The 15,642-nt window shown below is 36.7% G+C and overlaps 1 protein-coding gene across 1 annotated transcript; it reads left to right on the forward strand.

Moving 5' to 3' along the window:
- Positions 1 to 6,649: 6,649 nt before the first annotated feature.
- LOC120620554 (olfactory receptor 2L8-like) lies at positions 6,650 to 7,588 on the forward strand. Its single transcript, XM_039885613.1, has one exon. It carries the CDS (start codon positions 6,650 to 6,652, stop codon positions 7,586 to 7,588), a length of 939 nt encoding a protein of 312 aa, XP_039741547.1.
- Positions 7,589 to 15,642: the final 8,054 nt, after the last annotated feature.

Consider the following 15,642-nt stretch of genomic DNA (forward strand, 5'->3'; position numbering starts at 1 on the left):
ATGGTAGCTGAAGGAAACTGGACTTTGGGTGGTAAACATACAATAGAATATACAGATGTCAAATTATAATGTACACCTGAAAATCATATAATTGTATTAACCAATGTTACCCAATAAACTTAATTTAAAAAAAATACTGTCATTTACAGCAACATGAATTGATCTTGATTTATCATGCTAAGCAAAATAAGCCTGACAGAAAAATTTGAGAACCATACAATTTCACTCATATGTGTGACATAAAACTGAAAGCAACAAATGAACAATATAAAACAGAGACTCATGGACACAAACAACAGTTTAGTGGTTACCAAAGGGATGGAGGAGGAGGGGTAAAGGGGGTCAAATACATGGCGATGGAAGGAGATTTGACTTTGGGGGATGAACACACAGTGCGATATACATATGATATATTATTGAATGGTACACTTGAAACCTATATAAATTATTAACTAATGACACCCCAATACATTTTTAAAAACTAAAGAAAGAAAAATATATAAATAACATTTGGCTTTTTCTCCAAGGAACTGGCAGACACAAGCCTGAAAACATCTGCCCTCCCCCTGCCTGGTCTGAGGCTTCCCTGCTTTATTAACGACTTTTTCTTCATTGTCCTAGACTCAGGGGACGTTGCCAATTGAACACAAACAAAATAAGGAAAATTAGAATTAACATCTACAAATTGAAGCCTAGAGTCAAGTCTGCAGTCCTGTTTCCATGGATGTATCTGAAATGAGAAATCCAGATTTGAGAGGTGAGTTTATACTTTTTATAGAATGCACTCATGGAAGATTGCTCAAGAGATGCAGGGCACTGCCTAGAGGTCAGGGAGAATGGAACCCACTGCTTCTAATTTGTGTTTTTATTGAGAAACATGCAACTATTTCAAGAGCATTTTGATTATAATTAATAAAGAATAGATTCTTATGAAGCACTGGGATATATCACTGATAAATTCATATCTCATAAAGAAAAATTATACTTGTTTTCTACCATGTATCAAATGGCTGCATGTAGCTTTAAAAAATAAAATGCAAAGATATGATGGCTACTTGTGAACTTTTCGTAGACAAAATTTTATTTATGACCAAACAGACATTATCCTCGGTACTTATAAGAAATGTTGTGATTACAGATAATATACCTTAGATGGATTGTTAAAATAGGTGAAATGGTCAATGTTATATGTAATCTTCTTTCTTGAATTATGGGCACAGCACACAGCCTTGTCTCAGAGCTACAACATTCATGAAACATAGGTACTGGGAACATGATGATGATGAGTGACAGATGTGAAAATAAGAGTACAAGGGAGCTAAAATGAAACCACAGATGGCAAGAGAATTTGTGTATCCTGAATGACCAAAAGAATATATATAATAGGGTGTGTTTAACAGGAGGCTCAAACTGTAAGAAGGATTCATGACATTAGACAATGCAGGAGAAGGGACTCCAAGAGCAAGGGAAGGTTTTTTTTTTTTTTAACTTTTGTAATAGGCTTTTAATAATAATGCTGCTGTCAAGCTGAACATATTACTCTACCCGTTTTATGTAATAATATTTTTAAGTTTCTACATACACTTATATGTTATACACTTATATGTTATACTTTTAATGGCTGCAAATATTCATGTTCATGCTTTGTGAGCGGTATGATGAAGCTAGAGCCCGCTACAGAACCTCTGGCATAGAGTGGGAGTTGGCAGCAATTGTGAGAATGAGGAATGCGAGGTTTTTATATGGAGATTATACTCTAAGTAGCGAAGGTGTCCACATGAAGCCACCTCATATAAGAATATGCATTTTAATTCCATTTTAATTCACCCTTTTGGCAGTGCTTGCATATCTGGAAGGAAATGATGCTGCAGTCCAGGAGTCAATTCGCAGGCAAGTAGAGCTCAGAATCAGATTAGAGGTGAATGCCAGGCTGGATACTTTTCACACAGTGTGGAGTAGAGCTCCTGGAGGACCAGCACAGACAACAGTTTAGTGTTTGTGTAGTTTGTTTTCCAAGCTAATCCATAGACAAGATGTCAGAATTGCAGGAGAGATGAGAGGAGGGTCGAACTGGGACTCATTGAAATAGGCTGGGCTCTTGCATTGCCTACCCATATGGAAACTGAATCAACTGTGTGCACAGCTGACTCTGAGGGTCAAGGTCACACCCAGAGCCAAGTGTTCAGTAAAGACCCTGGAAGGTGTGGTTTCCCCAGAGCAGTGGTGCCAGTCAGGGCCAGTGGTCACAGGGTGCCCAGAGCTTTAACTTAGTGTTGACTCTCTGCTGTTGGCCTTGTGTACTCACTGAACCCTCAGGAAATGGGCACATGATGACAGTACAGGCAATCTGACATTGCTCTTATGACTCAAGTTGGAGCATACAAAAAAAAGAAACACTTCATCATTGCATAGTCTTAGTGGATGACAATGTACAAATGATGAAGACAAAGTTGAAAACTAAGAAGGTTGAAGCTACGTTAACTGAGAGTTTCTTAACAAAATTGACACTTTGGGCCAAATTGTTTTTCGTCTCTGAGTGTCCTGTGCTTATGAGAATATTTAACAGCACCCGCTACATGGCAGTAGTGACAGCTAGACACATCTCCATACATTGCCCAAAGATCCTGGGAGAGAGCCAATTCATCCCCTAGATTGGAACCACTGCTTAACTGATAACTTATATATCAGACGGCCTTAACCATGTTGTGCCTCTTTAATGATTTTGTACCTGTTAATTTGCAAGCAACGAGCTCATACAGTAAAATTCACTGGACTAATGTCACATTCCTAATAAGTGGCAGTACTAGAGGTAGATTGAAAGTTTGGCAGTTAATACTATACAATTTACTTGTGAATATATCAGTATCACCCATCCTGAAACAGCACAAAGCTGCATCCATCGCAGAGCACACTGTGTGTTGTGTGCGCATGTGCACATGTATATATGTGTGTGTTACCTTGATCCTAGTGAATTCTAACTTATGAAATTATAGGAACACGTACACAGTACAAATTCTCACTTTATTGAAAATGTAATTTGATTAAATGATAAGTAACATACTTAAATGTTTAAATGACTCAAGGAATGCATGGTATTAACACATTAAGCCTACATTGTATCTCCTCGTCTAGGGTTTGCTTAGTTAAGCATTGGCGAATGAGAAACTTCACACAAGTGACACCCACAGATACATAATTATACACTGTAAGGGAGATAGCGTATTTGGAGTGTACACGTGAGCTCTGGCTGGTTAGACTCCCTAAAAAATTCCAAAAACATAAATTTTTTAATGTAAACAATGGGTCTTTAATAAAGCAGGCTAATTTCTGGATTACTGCTGGTTTGAAAAGTCATCCAGAAAAGAAGGGAAGCCAAGTTTTGAAATTGCTTTTAATTCGGGACACAATTCTGCACAGGGAATCAGAAAACAGTAATTCTGGAACTGGCTATCCATGTGGTGACTGTGTAGTTTTGATGAAATGACTATAAATCATTGGGTCCTTGTGCTTTATTTTTTAATCTGTGTAACCATGCAAGTACATTTTAAATGTTTGTACTAATAATAAATTCATGAATTATAAAATCGAGACATTTTTCTTATTAAATTATTCCAATAGCTGAAGAAAAAATAAGAAAAAATGGAGCTATGCAAAGAAATAGCTACAGAAATGTGATTTGTGTCATTTTCAAAGTTACCATGCAACTTGGGGATAGAATGTGTACTTCTACGACCTGACTTAGGAGCAGTACAGGTGGTGTTTGGTAAAAATATCTTTCTACATAGGGACACCTTTTATAAAAAACAACATATGATTTAGACTTTAGATAGAATCCATAAGGTATTATGTACCTCTAAATGATATCATGAAGCCTTTTTTCTCCCACTTACTAGAGGCTGGCGTGAACTCTTGGGTTGCTACAGCACAGCAGTGAAAACAGTAAGAGCAGGAGACCCAAGGAAGCATGTCTCTAGGGAGATGTGAAATGTGAAAGCATTAAACTCTAAAATATTTTTATTGGACATAAAATAACCTATCAAAAACAGTTTCCATCATCTACTGCCTAGTGTGAATAGAGAATTTGTTTGTAAATAGCTTGGGGTGGCTAAAATATGAACCTCACATTTCTGATTTACTACCTCTCATACAGAAAGGGATAAGAATATGTTTTTAGCTTGTGATATGTGGAAAGTCACTTAAATTCTCTGAATTTCAGTTCTTTTACAAATGTGGATGATACTACCAACCTCAGAAGCTTGTTGTCAAGTTGGCATAATTCCTGACACCTGTCAGGCTGCCACAGGGGATGGGCAATAGATTCATGCCTGAGTCTTCCCTCACACAGACATAAATTGCCCAAGAGCGTGGCATGCCCTATCTCTCATCCAGCGTACAATGTTAGACAGGTGCTGTTTTCTCCTGTATATTGTGAAATAGATTCTGATAGTTAAGTGTCAACATTTTTAAAGTGACATAAAGTAATCAAAAGAGGTGAAAGTTTTTTTAAAATGAAGTATAAATAGGTTAGTCATTGTTATTTCAATGGCTAGAAGCAGAAAAAAACTCATAGAAATAATCCTATAGAAGTTTCTATGTCCATTCAAAAATGGTCTTCTCTTTAAAATACACATATAATATGTATGATTAATTCTTTTGTAGGAAGATCCTTTCATATTAGTGAAGGCCCAGTCTAAATGGCATAACTAAAAATTGCACACTCCATGGATCCAGTACCAGGTTTGATGGGTCACCTGCTATTTCCATGACCTCTTCATACCTCTCACTCTCTTCTGCCTATGATACTATGTAAATAATAAATACTTGTTAAATTTTGCTGTGGAAAGTCGTATTTGGAAAATCATTGATAAGCAGCTACAGTAAAAGTTATTTTAAACACTGCTTTGGCAACAGGGTAAATAATTCAGACTAATGAAATATATCTTAATAACAGCTTAACATGCTGTGTCTTCTACAGAAAAGCAGAGTATATTTTAAGAAAAATATCTTGCATTTTCTTTGTATATCAGAGCGATTCTCATGCATTTTGCTGGACTCTGTGAATGGTGTTTCAGTGGTGCCTCATATTGTTCGATTCTGAGAAATAGTCTCATAATTTAATTCAATATATTTTTTCTGCACATTTGTAAAAATAGCCTTATAATATATAAGTATTCCTGCTCAGTTTCTTAATTTTCAATGTATTATTTTTTACAGCCCTTCCTTTTTTTCTTTATTTTTCCTTCATACTTTTTATAGGCCTATTTGCAACAATCTTCCTGGAAGATTTTTTGATATTTGCATTTCAAAATTTTGAACGAATTATTTATATTGGCTAATTTTTTTGAATTTTCAAGAACATTAATTTTTGTGGAATAACATGTCATAGGTTTCTGAATGTGGTACCTTTTATTTTGAAATATTTTGTCTATATTTTCTCTTTTTTAAAATAATTTTGCTCTGTGTATATTTTAATCCCCTCTTTCTTGACTTCCTCAAAATTCTAGGAATCTATAGATTTAGAATTCTATAAGTCATATAGCAACTTGCTAATTCCAGTTTTTTGAGGCCTTTCCTTGTTTTAAACCTGAAAGCCGTATGTTCCAAGAACCCCTTCATTTGAGGCAAACCAGGTTAGTTGACAGCCCACCAAAATTGACATGATACCAAAATTTTTCTAATGGTAGATTTTTTTGGAATGCTATTTCTTCCCATATTTTGGAATTTCAAAACCTGTGCCCCATTAATTGAATAACCATTTTTCATTTAAGTACCATCATTAAATTGTGTAAAAATTTCCATCTCACATTTCTTCCTTGTGTTTATTTTAAAATCATGATAATTAACATTTGCTGATTCCTAAACATCTGAATAATGCTGGCTACACTGCACATGGCTCACAGAAGATCTGGAGAAGGGTCTTCCCTCTACTGAAGAGTGAGCAATTGAAATGGAAAGATAAAAATGATGATAATGGAAGAATCCAACAGTCAGGACTATCAGTTTGTACCTGATAGTATTAAAGAATAAAGACTGGTGTTTTTCTTAGCTCATGCCACTTACTGACAACTGACATTCATAAGGATTTACATTGCAATGTTAAACATAATGATGTCGACAAGCGAATTTAGCTTCCAAATATGATTTTTAAAAAGTTAAAATTATGTTTCAAATGATGAGCAAAAAATAAAATTCTGAATATGAAAAAAAGTCACCTTTTGTGTATCTCTAGGTTCATTTGTATAATGAGCCAAACCCATATTTATTTAAACTGAAATCCAATTTGTGCTCAGTCTTGGAAAAGTATTATGTTTATATGAATTAAAACATTCGATATTATTGATATATATATTTCAGAAGGACAGCCAATTATTTTCATCCTATCAAGTAAGTAGAGATATTTTCCTTTTGTTATTTCATGGAATCTTTACAAAAACTTGGATATAAATGAACACCATCTGACCTCTGACTTTGGATAACATAATGGGATTTACTTTTTCTTCTAAGTAAGAAACTTTAATTAAAAATTTAAGGAATTGTGTATTTCCTGAAATATTTAGAGTTAGATTAAAAACTATAATTTAAAAAATACACAGTTCACAGGTCTTAATTTACCATGTATGCTTGTCTCTTCTTTCAGGAAAGCCAGCTAATGGAGAATTACAACCAAACATCAATTGATTTCGTCTTATTGGGGCTACTCCCAATATCAAATATCGGGCTATTCTTCTTCTCTCTCATTGTGCTCATGTTCCTAATGGCTCTGCTTGGCAACTTGTCCATGGTCCTCCTCATCGTGCTGGACGCCCATCTCCACACCCCCATGTACATCCTCCTCAGCCAGCTCTCCCTCATTGATCTGACCTACGTTTCCACCACTGTTCCCAAAATGGCTTTCAACTACCTGCTGGGGAACAAGTCTATCTCGTTCATTGGGTGTGGGGTTCAGAGCTTCTTCTTCTTGACTTTAGGAGGCGCAGAAGCTCTGCTGTTGACATGCATGGCCTATGACCGCTATATGGCCATTTGCTTTCCCCTTCACTATTTCACTCGGATGAGTAAAAGAGCATGTGTCCTGATGATAGCAGGGTCTTGGATGACAAGTACTATCAACTCCTGTGCCCACACTGCATATGCCCTACATATCTCCTACTGCCGATCCAGGGCCATCAACCATTTCTTCTGTGATGTCCCAGCCATGCTGACGCTGGCCTGTATGGACACCTGGGTCTATGAGTGCATAGTGTTTGCAAGCACCACCCTCTTCCTCGTGTTGCCTTTCATTGCTATTGCATGTTCCTATGGCCGAGTGCTCCTTGCTGTCCTCCACATGCACTCAGGGGCAGGGAGGAAGAAAGCTTACTGGACCTGCAGCACCCACCTCACTGTGGTGACTTTGTACTATGCACCCTTTGGTTACACTTACTTGCGCCCAAGATCCCTACGATCTCCAAGAGAGGATATGATACTGGCTGTCTTCTACACCATCCTGACCCCAGTGCTCAATCCCTTCATCTACAGTCTAAGAAACAAGGAGGTGATGGGGGCCTTAAAGAGAGTGATTCAGAGAATCTGCTCTGTGAAAATGTAAACACAATCGCATTAGTCCTGCAGCCTCACAGGGAGGTCACCTCAACATTGTACAGTCACTAGGAGAAATATAATTCCAGGATTAGAACAGGAGCTGAATTAATATAGAGTAATAAAGTAATTTGACAAAATAATTATATTTTCCCAACCAATATTTTTGTTTTATTTTTGGTAATATTTCAATGCTATAAAAGGCATCTATTTTACTCTAACATACAGACAGCATAGTTTTACTAATATCTAGAAATAAAAATAAAAACTGCCAAACTTGATGTTATCATTCACTATAATTATTCTGTTATACTTCACATATCACCTAAATGGTTAACATAAGATAAATGAATCCTAAAAGTTATACCATTGCTGGGTTCATATTAGAGTATGTTTTGGTTTTATTTCTATTATAGTTTTCTCTTAAATGGTGAACACCAGTTCTTTTATTTCTTTATTTTCAGGGGAGGTGGTAATTATACAGATTAGACAGAGGGCTCTGAAAGAAATTAGAAGTTCTTGCAACACTATAAAGCAAACACGACAAGTTTATATCTTTCATGATAGGGTTCCTTGGAAAATATAGGTGAATCCTAAGTAATTCATTTACAAGTTTACTCAACGTGCAGAATAAATAATTATGGTTGGGGAGATGCAAAATGGACTATAAAATGAGAGTCACTTCATAAAAGGATTAATGGAGAGACAAGATGGCATAGAAGGTAAAGGCTGTACATGCCTCCTCTTTTGACCACCACAAAATTATTATTTTAAAAAACTACAAAATTATTAAAAAATTATTTAAAAATTATTAAAAAGAGCAAGCAGTACATGGAGTAACCAGAGATCTGACTGAACAGATGCCCTACAACTAGGTCACCTCACATCACAGGTCACCTCAAATGGAGGAGTGGAGACACAAAACGAGCCCGATCCCATACCCATGAGTGGTGATCAAGAATTAAAGCACTGTCTTTGCTGCAGAGCCACCTCCCCCAGCTGAGGCGTGAGGAATCCTGGCCATACACTGGGCTTTCCAGCATCTGGAAGAGAAGTCCATACCACCTCTAGCTGTGAAAACCAACAGAGGTAGCAGCAGAGTGAGACAGCAGACACCTTCCTCTTATAGGGCCCACTGCTAGCCTTAGTCACTCATGGAATTGCTTGCTCTGAGCTCCAGTGCTAGGCGTCTGCTAAGGAGTGCCATAGGGAGAAGCTCTGATCTGTTAGACTTCAGGGTGAGTGGTGGAGGGGCTCCTGACTCCTGGACAGAGATGTAGTCAGAAGCCATGTTCTTTGTTGAGACCTCCCCCTTCCCAGCCTGCAAACACAGGTTCCATCAACTAGGATAGCACTGGTCGCTTGGCCCAGGGGATTCCCTGAAACTCCACCTCTCCCAACTTGCAGTCCAACCCAACCCACTTCCAGTTTTATTCCATACAAACTGGCTGTCTTGGCTTTGTCGTGAATTTCATAAAATCTTTCAAATGCACACAAAACCCAAAGAAGGAGTGTCTGGCCTCAACATACCCTGAATCTCTTGCTGAGAAGCTTCAAGCTCCATACCAGCTGCAGCCAGCCTTGGTTTCTGACTTGACTCCAGCACAGGTGACAGCCATATACAGATTGCTTGGTGACTCTTACCAGCTGACCCCAGAAATGGACTGGCTGTGGCTGAACTTGCCTGCTGCTGGAACCCTCTCAGGTTTGTGGCGTGAGGCTCCACAGCACAACTACTACAACTAAATCCCTCTACTAAGACCAGGAGAGTGTACTAAGCTTTTTGTCTATTTCATACACAAAAGCAGACACAGGGAGGCAGCCAAAATGGGTAGACAAAGAAGCATGTCTCACTTGAAAGAACAAGACAAAGCTCTGGAAAAAAAATTTTCAAAAATGGAGACAAGTAATCTACCCGATGCAGAGTTAAAAAAACTGGTTATAAAGATGGTCAAGAAACAGGAGAAAAGCAGATGGATTCAGTAAGAAATTTAACAAAGAGGTAAGAAACATAAAAATGAAGGCGGAAAACATAGTAAGGGGCCAGTCAGAAATGAAGACAACAATACCTGAGATAAAGAGTACATTAGAGGGAATCCAGAGTGGGTGAAACGAAGATCGAATCACTGATATAAGGATGGAGTATCAGAGGAGACCCAATTAGAGCATCAACAAGAAAAAAGTGCCCATATAAATGAAAATAGTTTAAGAAGCCTCTGGGACAATGTAAGCATAACAACATTTACATTATAAGAGTACCAGAAGGAGAAGAGACAGCAAGGAATTGAAAAGCTATTTGAAGAATTGATGGAAAACTTCCCTAACCTGGTGAAAAACATAGAAATACAACCCAAGAAAGGTCAGAGAATCTCAAACAAGATGAACTCAAAGAGGCCCACACTAAGACATGTCATAATCAAAATGCCGAAGATTAAATACAAAGAGAAAATCTTAAAAGCAGCAAGAGAAAAGCAGTCAGTTATCTATACGGGTGCACCAATTAGACTGGCAGCTGATTTCTCAAAAGAAACTATGCAGGACAGAAGGGATTGGCACAAAATATTTGACATAATGAAAACCCAGGATCTACAGCCAAGAATACTTTATCCAGCAAAGCTATCATTTTGTGACAAATGACAGATAAAGAGCTTCCTAGACAAAGATAAGCTAAGGGAATTTATCAACACAAAGCCAGTATTATAGGAAATGTTGGATTTACTTCTTTAAGAAGAAAAAACATGTATCAAAAACAGGAATAAAGAATGATAATAACTACATTCCTATCAACAATTACCTCAAATGAAAAAGAATTAAGTGCTCCAACCAAAAGATAGAGTGGCTGAATTGATAAGAAAACAAGATGCCTACATATGCTGTCTACAAGAGACTCACTTTAGATTAAAAGACACACACAGACTAAAAGGAAGGGGATGGAAAAAGATATTGCTTTGATGGACATAGAGGGTATTGCGTTGAATGAAAAGTCTCTTTTTGGGGGGGGGGCAAATTGTCTCCAATATCCTCTCCCACCCCAACAGCAAATGAAGGATCTTGTTTTCTATTTCAACTTGCAGTCCCATGTGTTTTGTGCTCTAAAGAAAGAGTAAACCAACTGGCCTAAATACACTAAGGCTGGTTCTGTTCAAATACAGTTTTGTTTTGTTTTTAATTCTAACCTCAAAAAGAAAACCTATTAACTTTTGAAAACTACATCATTGAAAAATTAGTGAACATGGATTTTTAGGTAATTGTCTTTGCCAAATATTAACAAAATAAAGATTTTTGGTTTTTATTTCCATGTGTAGAAGTTTCAAAAGACATTCTTTGTCTTAATAAGTAAAAGGCTGAAGAGGCTGAGAAATATCAATAACTCTTCTTAAATTCATAAGAAAATGAAAGACATTGAGGAAACCATGGCTTCCGAGATTGGAGATACAGGTAAATATAGGGAGTCATAGCTTACCAAAGCAGAGACTCACTAGAGCAGACCACAGTGGTAACCAGTGCTGCAGTAAGGAAATCTGAATGATAAATGACTAAGTGCTGGAGCCTCAGTGTGGATATCTCAGAGTTAAAAACTCCAGGAAAATCCAAAGTTAAGTGGGGGTGGGCACACGTTTGTGAGTTTTACCCCCAGGAGCTTGACCAGGATACAACAGTAACTTCCAGGAAAAATTCACTCATGCCCTAGCTGGGGGAAGAGAAAAAAAAAAAAGAAGCAAATTTGTAATACCCCAGAGCACTGTTTTTCTTACCAATGCCTGCCTTCAGGAGAAACTAGTTAACCAGACCCTAACATGTGGGCCATTATCAGAGCCTGTCTGACCCAGGGAAATAGGAACTCCCAAACTTCATTTAGATCTAACCTTTGATAAGCAAGAAGGAAAATATTTAACTCTTGCTCACTCTAGACATACTGTTATTTCTGCGTGGGAGAAAAACTAGTGAAGTTCACAGTTCATTGGCTCCAGCTCATTAAGAGATAGAGACCAAATCAAAGAACTATAGAATGACTCCACTCCCCACACACCTCACCATCACATTGCTAGAGACCTACATACAGCAGTTCTTTTTCTCTAGTTCATACTGTTTGGCTACTAAATAAATAAGTAATTAAATAACTACAAGGCATACTAAAAGGCAAAAAAAAATGAAAATTAATAACAAGCATCAAAACTGTATGTGGCAGGGATGTTGAAATTATCAGACCAGGATTGTTAAACAACTATAATTAATAAGGTAAGGTCTCTAATAAATATGAGAACTGCCTGCAGGGGAAGATGGGTCATGTAAGCAAATGTAGAAATCCCTAAATAGAATCAACAATAAATCGTAGACTTCTATGTCAAAAATTATTTGTTTATATATATAATGAATGGGGGAAAAGAAAGTTTCCTCAAAAATTGTGCTGGGAAAATTGGAGAGCCATATGTGAAATAATGAAACTAGACTGCTATCGATCACCATACACCAAAATTAACTCAAAATGGATCAAAGACCAGAATAGGTGACCTGAAACAATAAATTACATAGAAGAAAACATAGATATTAAACTTATGGACCTTGAATTTAGAGAGAATTTTATGAATCTGACCTCAAAAACAAGAGAAGATAAGAGAACTAAGAGCAAAAATAAACGAATGGAACTATTTTAAACTACAAAGCTTCTGCTCAGCAAAATATTTGCAATGCCTCTTTTAAGGAATTAATATCCAAAATATATAAAGTGCAACAACAAGAACAAAAACAAGACCAACAACTCAATAAGAAATGGGCAGAGGACCTGAACAGATACTTCTGTCAAAAAGATATACAAACAGCCAACATACATATGAGATGATGCTCAACTACACTAGCTATTAAGAAAATGCAAATCAAACTCGCAATGTGATGCCATTTCACATCTGTCAGAATGGCTATCATAAACAAGACAAGAAATTACAAGCGTTGGAGAGGTTGTGAAGAAAAATGAATCTTCATACACTGCCAGTGGGAATGTAAATTGGTACAATTACTTGGAAAATATTATGGAGGTTCATCAAGAACCTGAGAATAGAATTATCATATTACCTATCAATCCCTCTTCTGGGTTTTACCCAAAAACATTTATCTGCAAACTTGCATGCACCTTGATGTTCATAGCAGCATTATTCAAGGTGGCCAGGACAAAAAAGCAACCAAAGTACCCATCTATACATGATTGGATAAAGAATATGTGGTACATATATACAATGGAATATTACTTAACCATAAGAAAAAATGAAATATCACCATATGCTACAGCATGGATGGATCCTGAAATTGTCATGCTAAGCAAAATAAGTCAGACAGAAAAAGTTGAGAACCATATGATTTCTCTTATATGTGGAATATAAAAGTAGAAGTAACAAACAAACATGACAAACAAAGAGGGACTCATGGAAAGGACAATGGATTAGTGCTTACCGGAGGGAAGGGGGAGAGAGGTAGATAGGGATAAGGTGGGGGGATCAAATATTTGGTGGTAGAAGGAAATTTAATTTTGCATGGTAAACACACAGTACATATGATATATTATTGAATTTTACACTTGAAATCTATATGATTTTATTAACCAACGTCTCCCCAATAAATATAATAAAAATAAATAAATAAAAACCATCACAATATGGAAAAATAATTGATCAATTACTTAAAAAATCAATTTGCCAAAACTCACACAAGAAGAAGTAGACAATCTGAATAGGCCTAGATCTATTAAGTAAATCTAAACAATAATTAGTTACTTTCAAAACAGAAATTACTGGCCTATTTGGGTTCACCAAATAATTCTTTTAAGAAACAAATAATAACATTTATACACTCTATCATTCAGATGATAAAAGGAATACTTCCTAACACTTTCTATAAGGCTACGACTAGCCTAGTACCAAAATCAGACAAAGACATTACAATAAGAAAAATATGCGATCATTATCTCTTATAAAGATAGATCAAAAATCAAAATATTAATAACAAATAGATGCAATATTGTATAAAAGTAATTATATACTATAACCAAGGGCTATTAATTCCAGGTGTGTGAGGCTTGTTAAATCTTCAAAAATCAATAAATTTAGTCCATCACATCAATAGAGTGAAAAGTAAAATCACATAATCATGGCAGTAGATGTACAAAAAACATTCAATAAAATCCAACACCTCTTCACACTTAAAACTCTCAGTAAACTAGGAATAAGAAAGTCTATTGACCCAATTTACAAACACCTATAAATTATGACTAAATTATAGAACGATCAACCTGGAGAACCATCTGAAGACTAACTGAACAAAGTCCTATAACTAAGGATATAAAGAAGAAACCATGTCAAGACTGGTAGGAGGGATGAAGATGTGAAACAGCCTAACCCCACACCCATGTGTGGTGGTTGAGAATCAGTAGGGATATTTTGGATGCTGACATTCCCCACTGAGGAGCGAGGAGTCTCAGCGCAGAGCTCCAGGACTAGGAAGAGGAGCCCCACCACATCTGGCTGTGAAAACCAGGAGGGATGCAGTCCATCTGGGTGAGATGGAGGGCAGCTGGGAAACCAAGCATCATCTGAAAGGACCTATATACAGACTCCCTGTCTTGCAGGCACTCACTCTGGACTCTGGTGGAGGAATGGGAACACGGGGATTGCCAGAGACATACAGAGGAATCAGTTACGTGGCTTCAGGGCAATGCTGGAGGAAGAGCTGCCAGTGTCCCACTGTTAAGCCCTCCTTTCATATAGCCAAATCTGAATCTGCATTGATCTGGTGAACACCACTCACTCCACCCTGGTGACTTCCTGAGAGCCCAACTCAACCAACTCACATGGTTAAGTAACTGCATATATGTACTATTACTTGTTTATTCAATCGTCTCTTGGTAGGCACTTAGTTTGTTTCCGTATCTTGCCTTTTGTCAATAGCGCTGCTGTGAACATAGGTGTTTATAGATCTTTATAAACTAGTATTTTTTGTTTTCTTTGGATAGTAACAAGTGCCTTTTCTGGGTCAAAAGGTAGTTTCTTTTTAAATTTTTTGAGAAATCTCCAAGCTGTTTTTTTATACTAGCTGCACCAATTTGCAATCCCAAGAAACGTGAACGAGCGTTCCCTTTTCTCCACATCATGGACTACATTTGGTGTATTTTGATTTATTGATGATAGTCATTCTGACAGGGATTGGGTGATATCTCATTATGGTTTTAATTTGCATTTCTCTAATAATTAGTGACTTTGAGCATCTTTTCATACATTCATTAGCTATCTGCATGTTCTCTCTGGAGCAATACCTATTGAGGTCTTCTGCCCATTTTTTAATTGGTTTGTTTTTTTTTGTTGAGTCGTATGAGTTTTTTTTATAAATTTAGAGGTATCAGATGTATCATTGGCAAATGTCTTCTCCCATTTTGGAGGTTGTCCTTTCCTTTTATTGATGGTTTCTTTTGCTATGTGAAAATGTTTTAGTTTGACATAGTCCCATTTTTTCTTTTGCTTTCCTTACCTAAGGAAATATATTAGAGAAAATATACTAAGAGCAATGTCAAAGAATTTGCTGCCTGTTTTCTTCTAGGAGTTTATGGTTTTCGGTCTTACATTTAAGTCTTTAACCTATTTTCAGTTTATTCTTGCATATGGTGTAAGAAGGTGATCCAGTTTCATTTTTTGGCATGTATCTGTACAGTATTCCCAACATCAATTATTGAATGAACTGACTTTACCCTGGTTGTATATTTTTGATTCATTTGTCATAGATTAAATGACCACGTGGATGTGGATTTTTTTTCTGGACTCTCTATTTTGTTTCACTGACATGTGTCTGCTTTTATGACAGTATCATGCTGTTTGTTTGTTTGTTTGTTTTTTCTCTATAGCCTAGTAGTATATTTTGATACCAGGTAATGTGATACTTTCTACTTTGTTCTTTTTTCTCAAGATTGCCATAGCTGTTTGGGATTTCTTGTGGTTCTAAATACATTTTTGGATTATCTGTTCTTGTTCTCTAAAAAATGGCATTGGTATTTTGATAAAGATTGCATTGAATCCATAGATTGCT

Source organism: Pteropus medius, unplaced genomic scaffold (genome assembly GCF_902729225.1).
Source record: "Pteropus medius unplaced genomic scaffold, Ma_sr-lr_union100, whole genome shotgun sequence".
NCBI lineage: Eukaryota > Metazoa > Chordata > Mammalia > Chiroptera > Pteropodidae > Pteropus > Pteropus medius.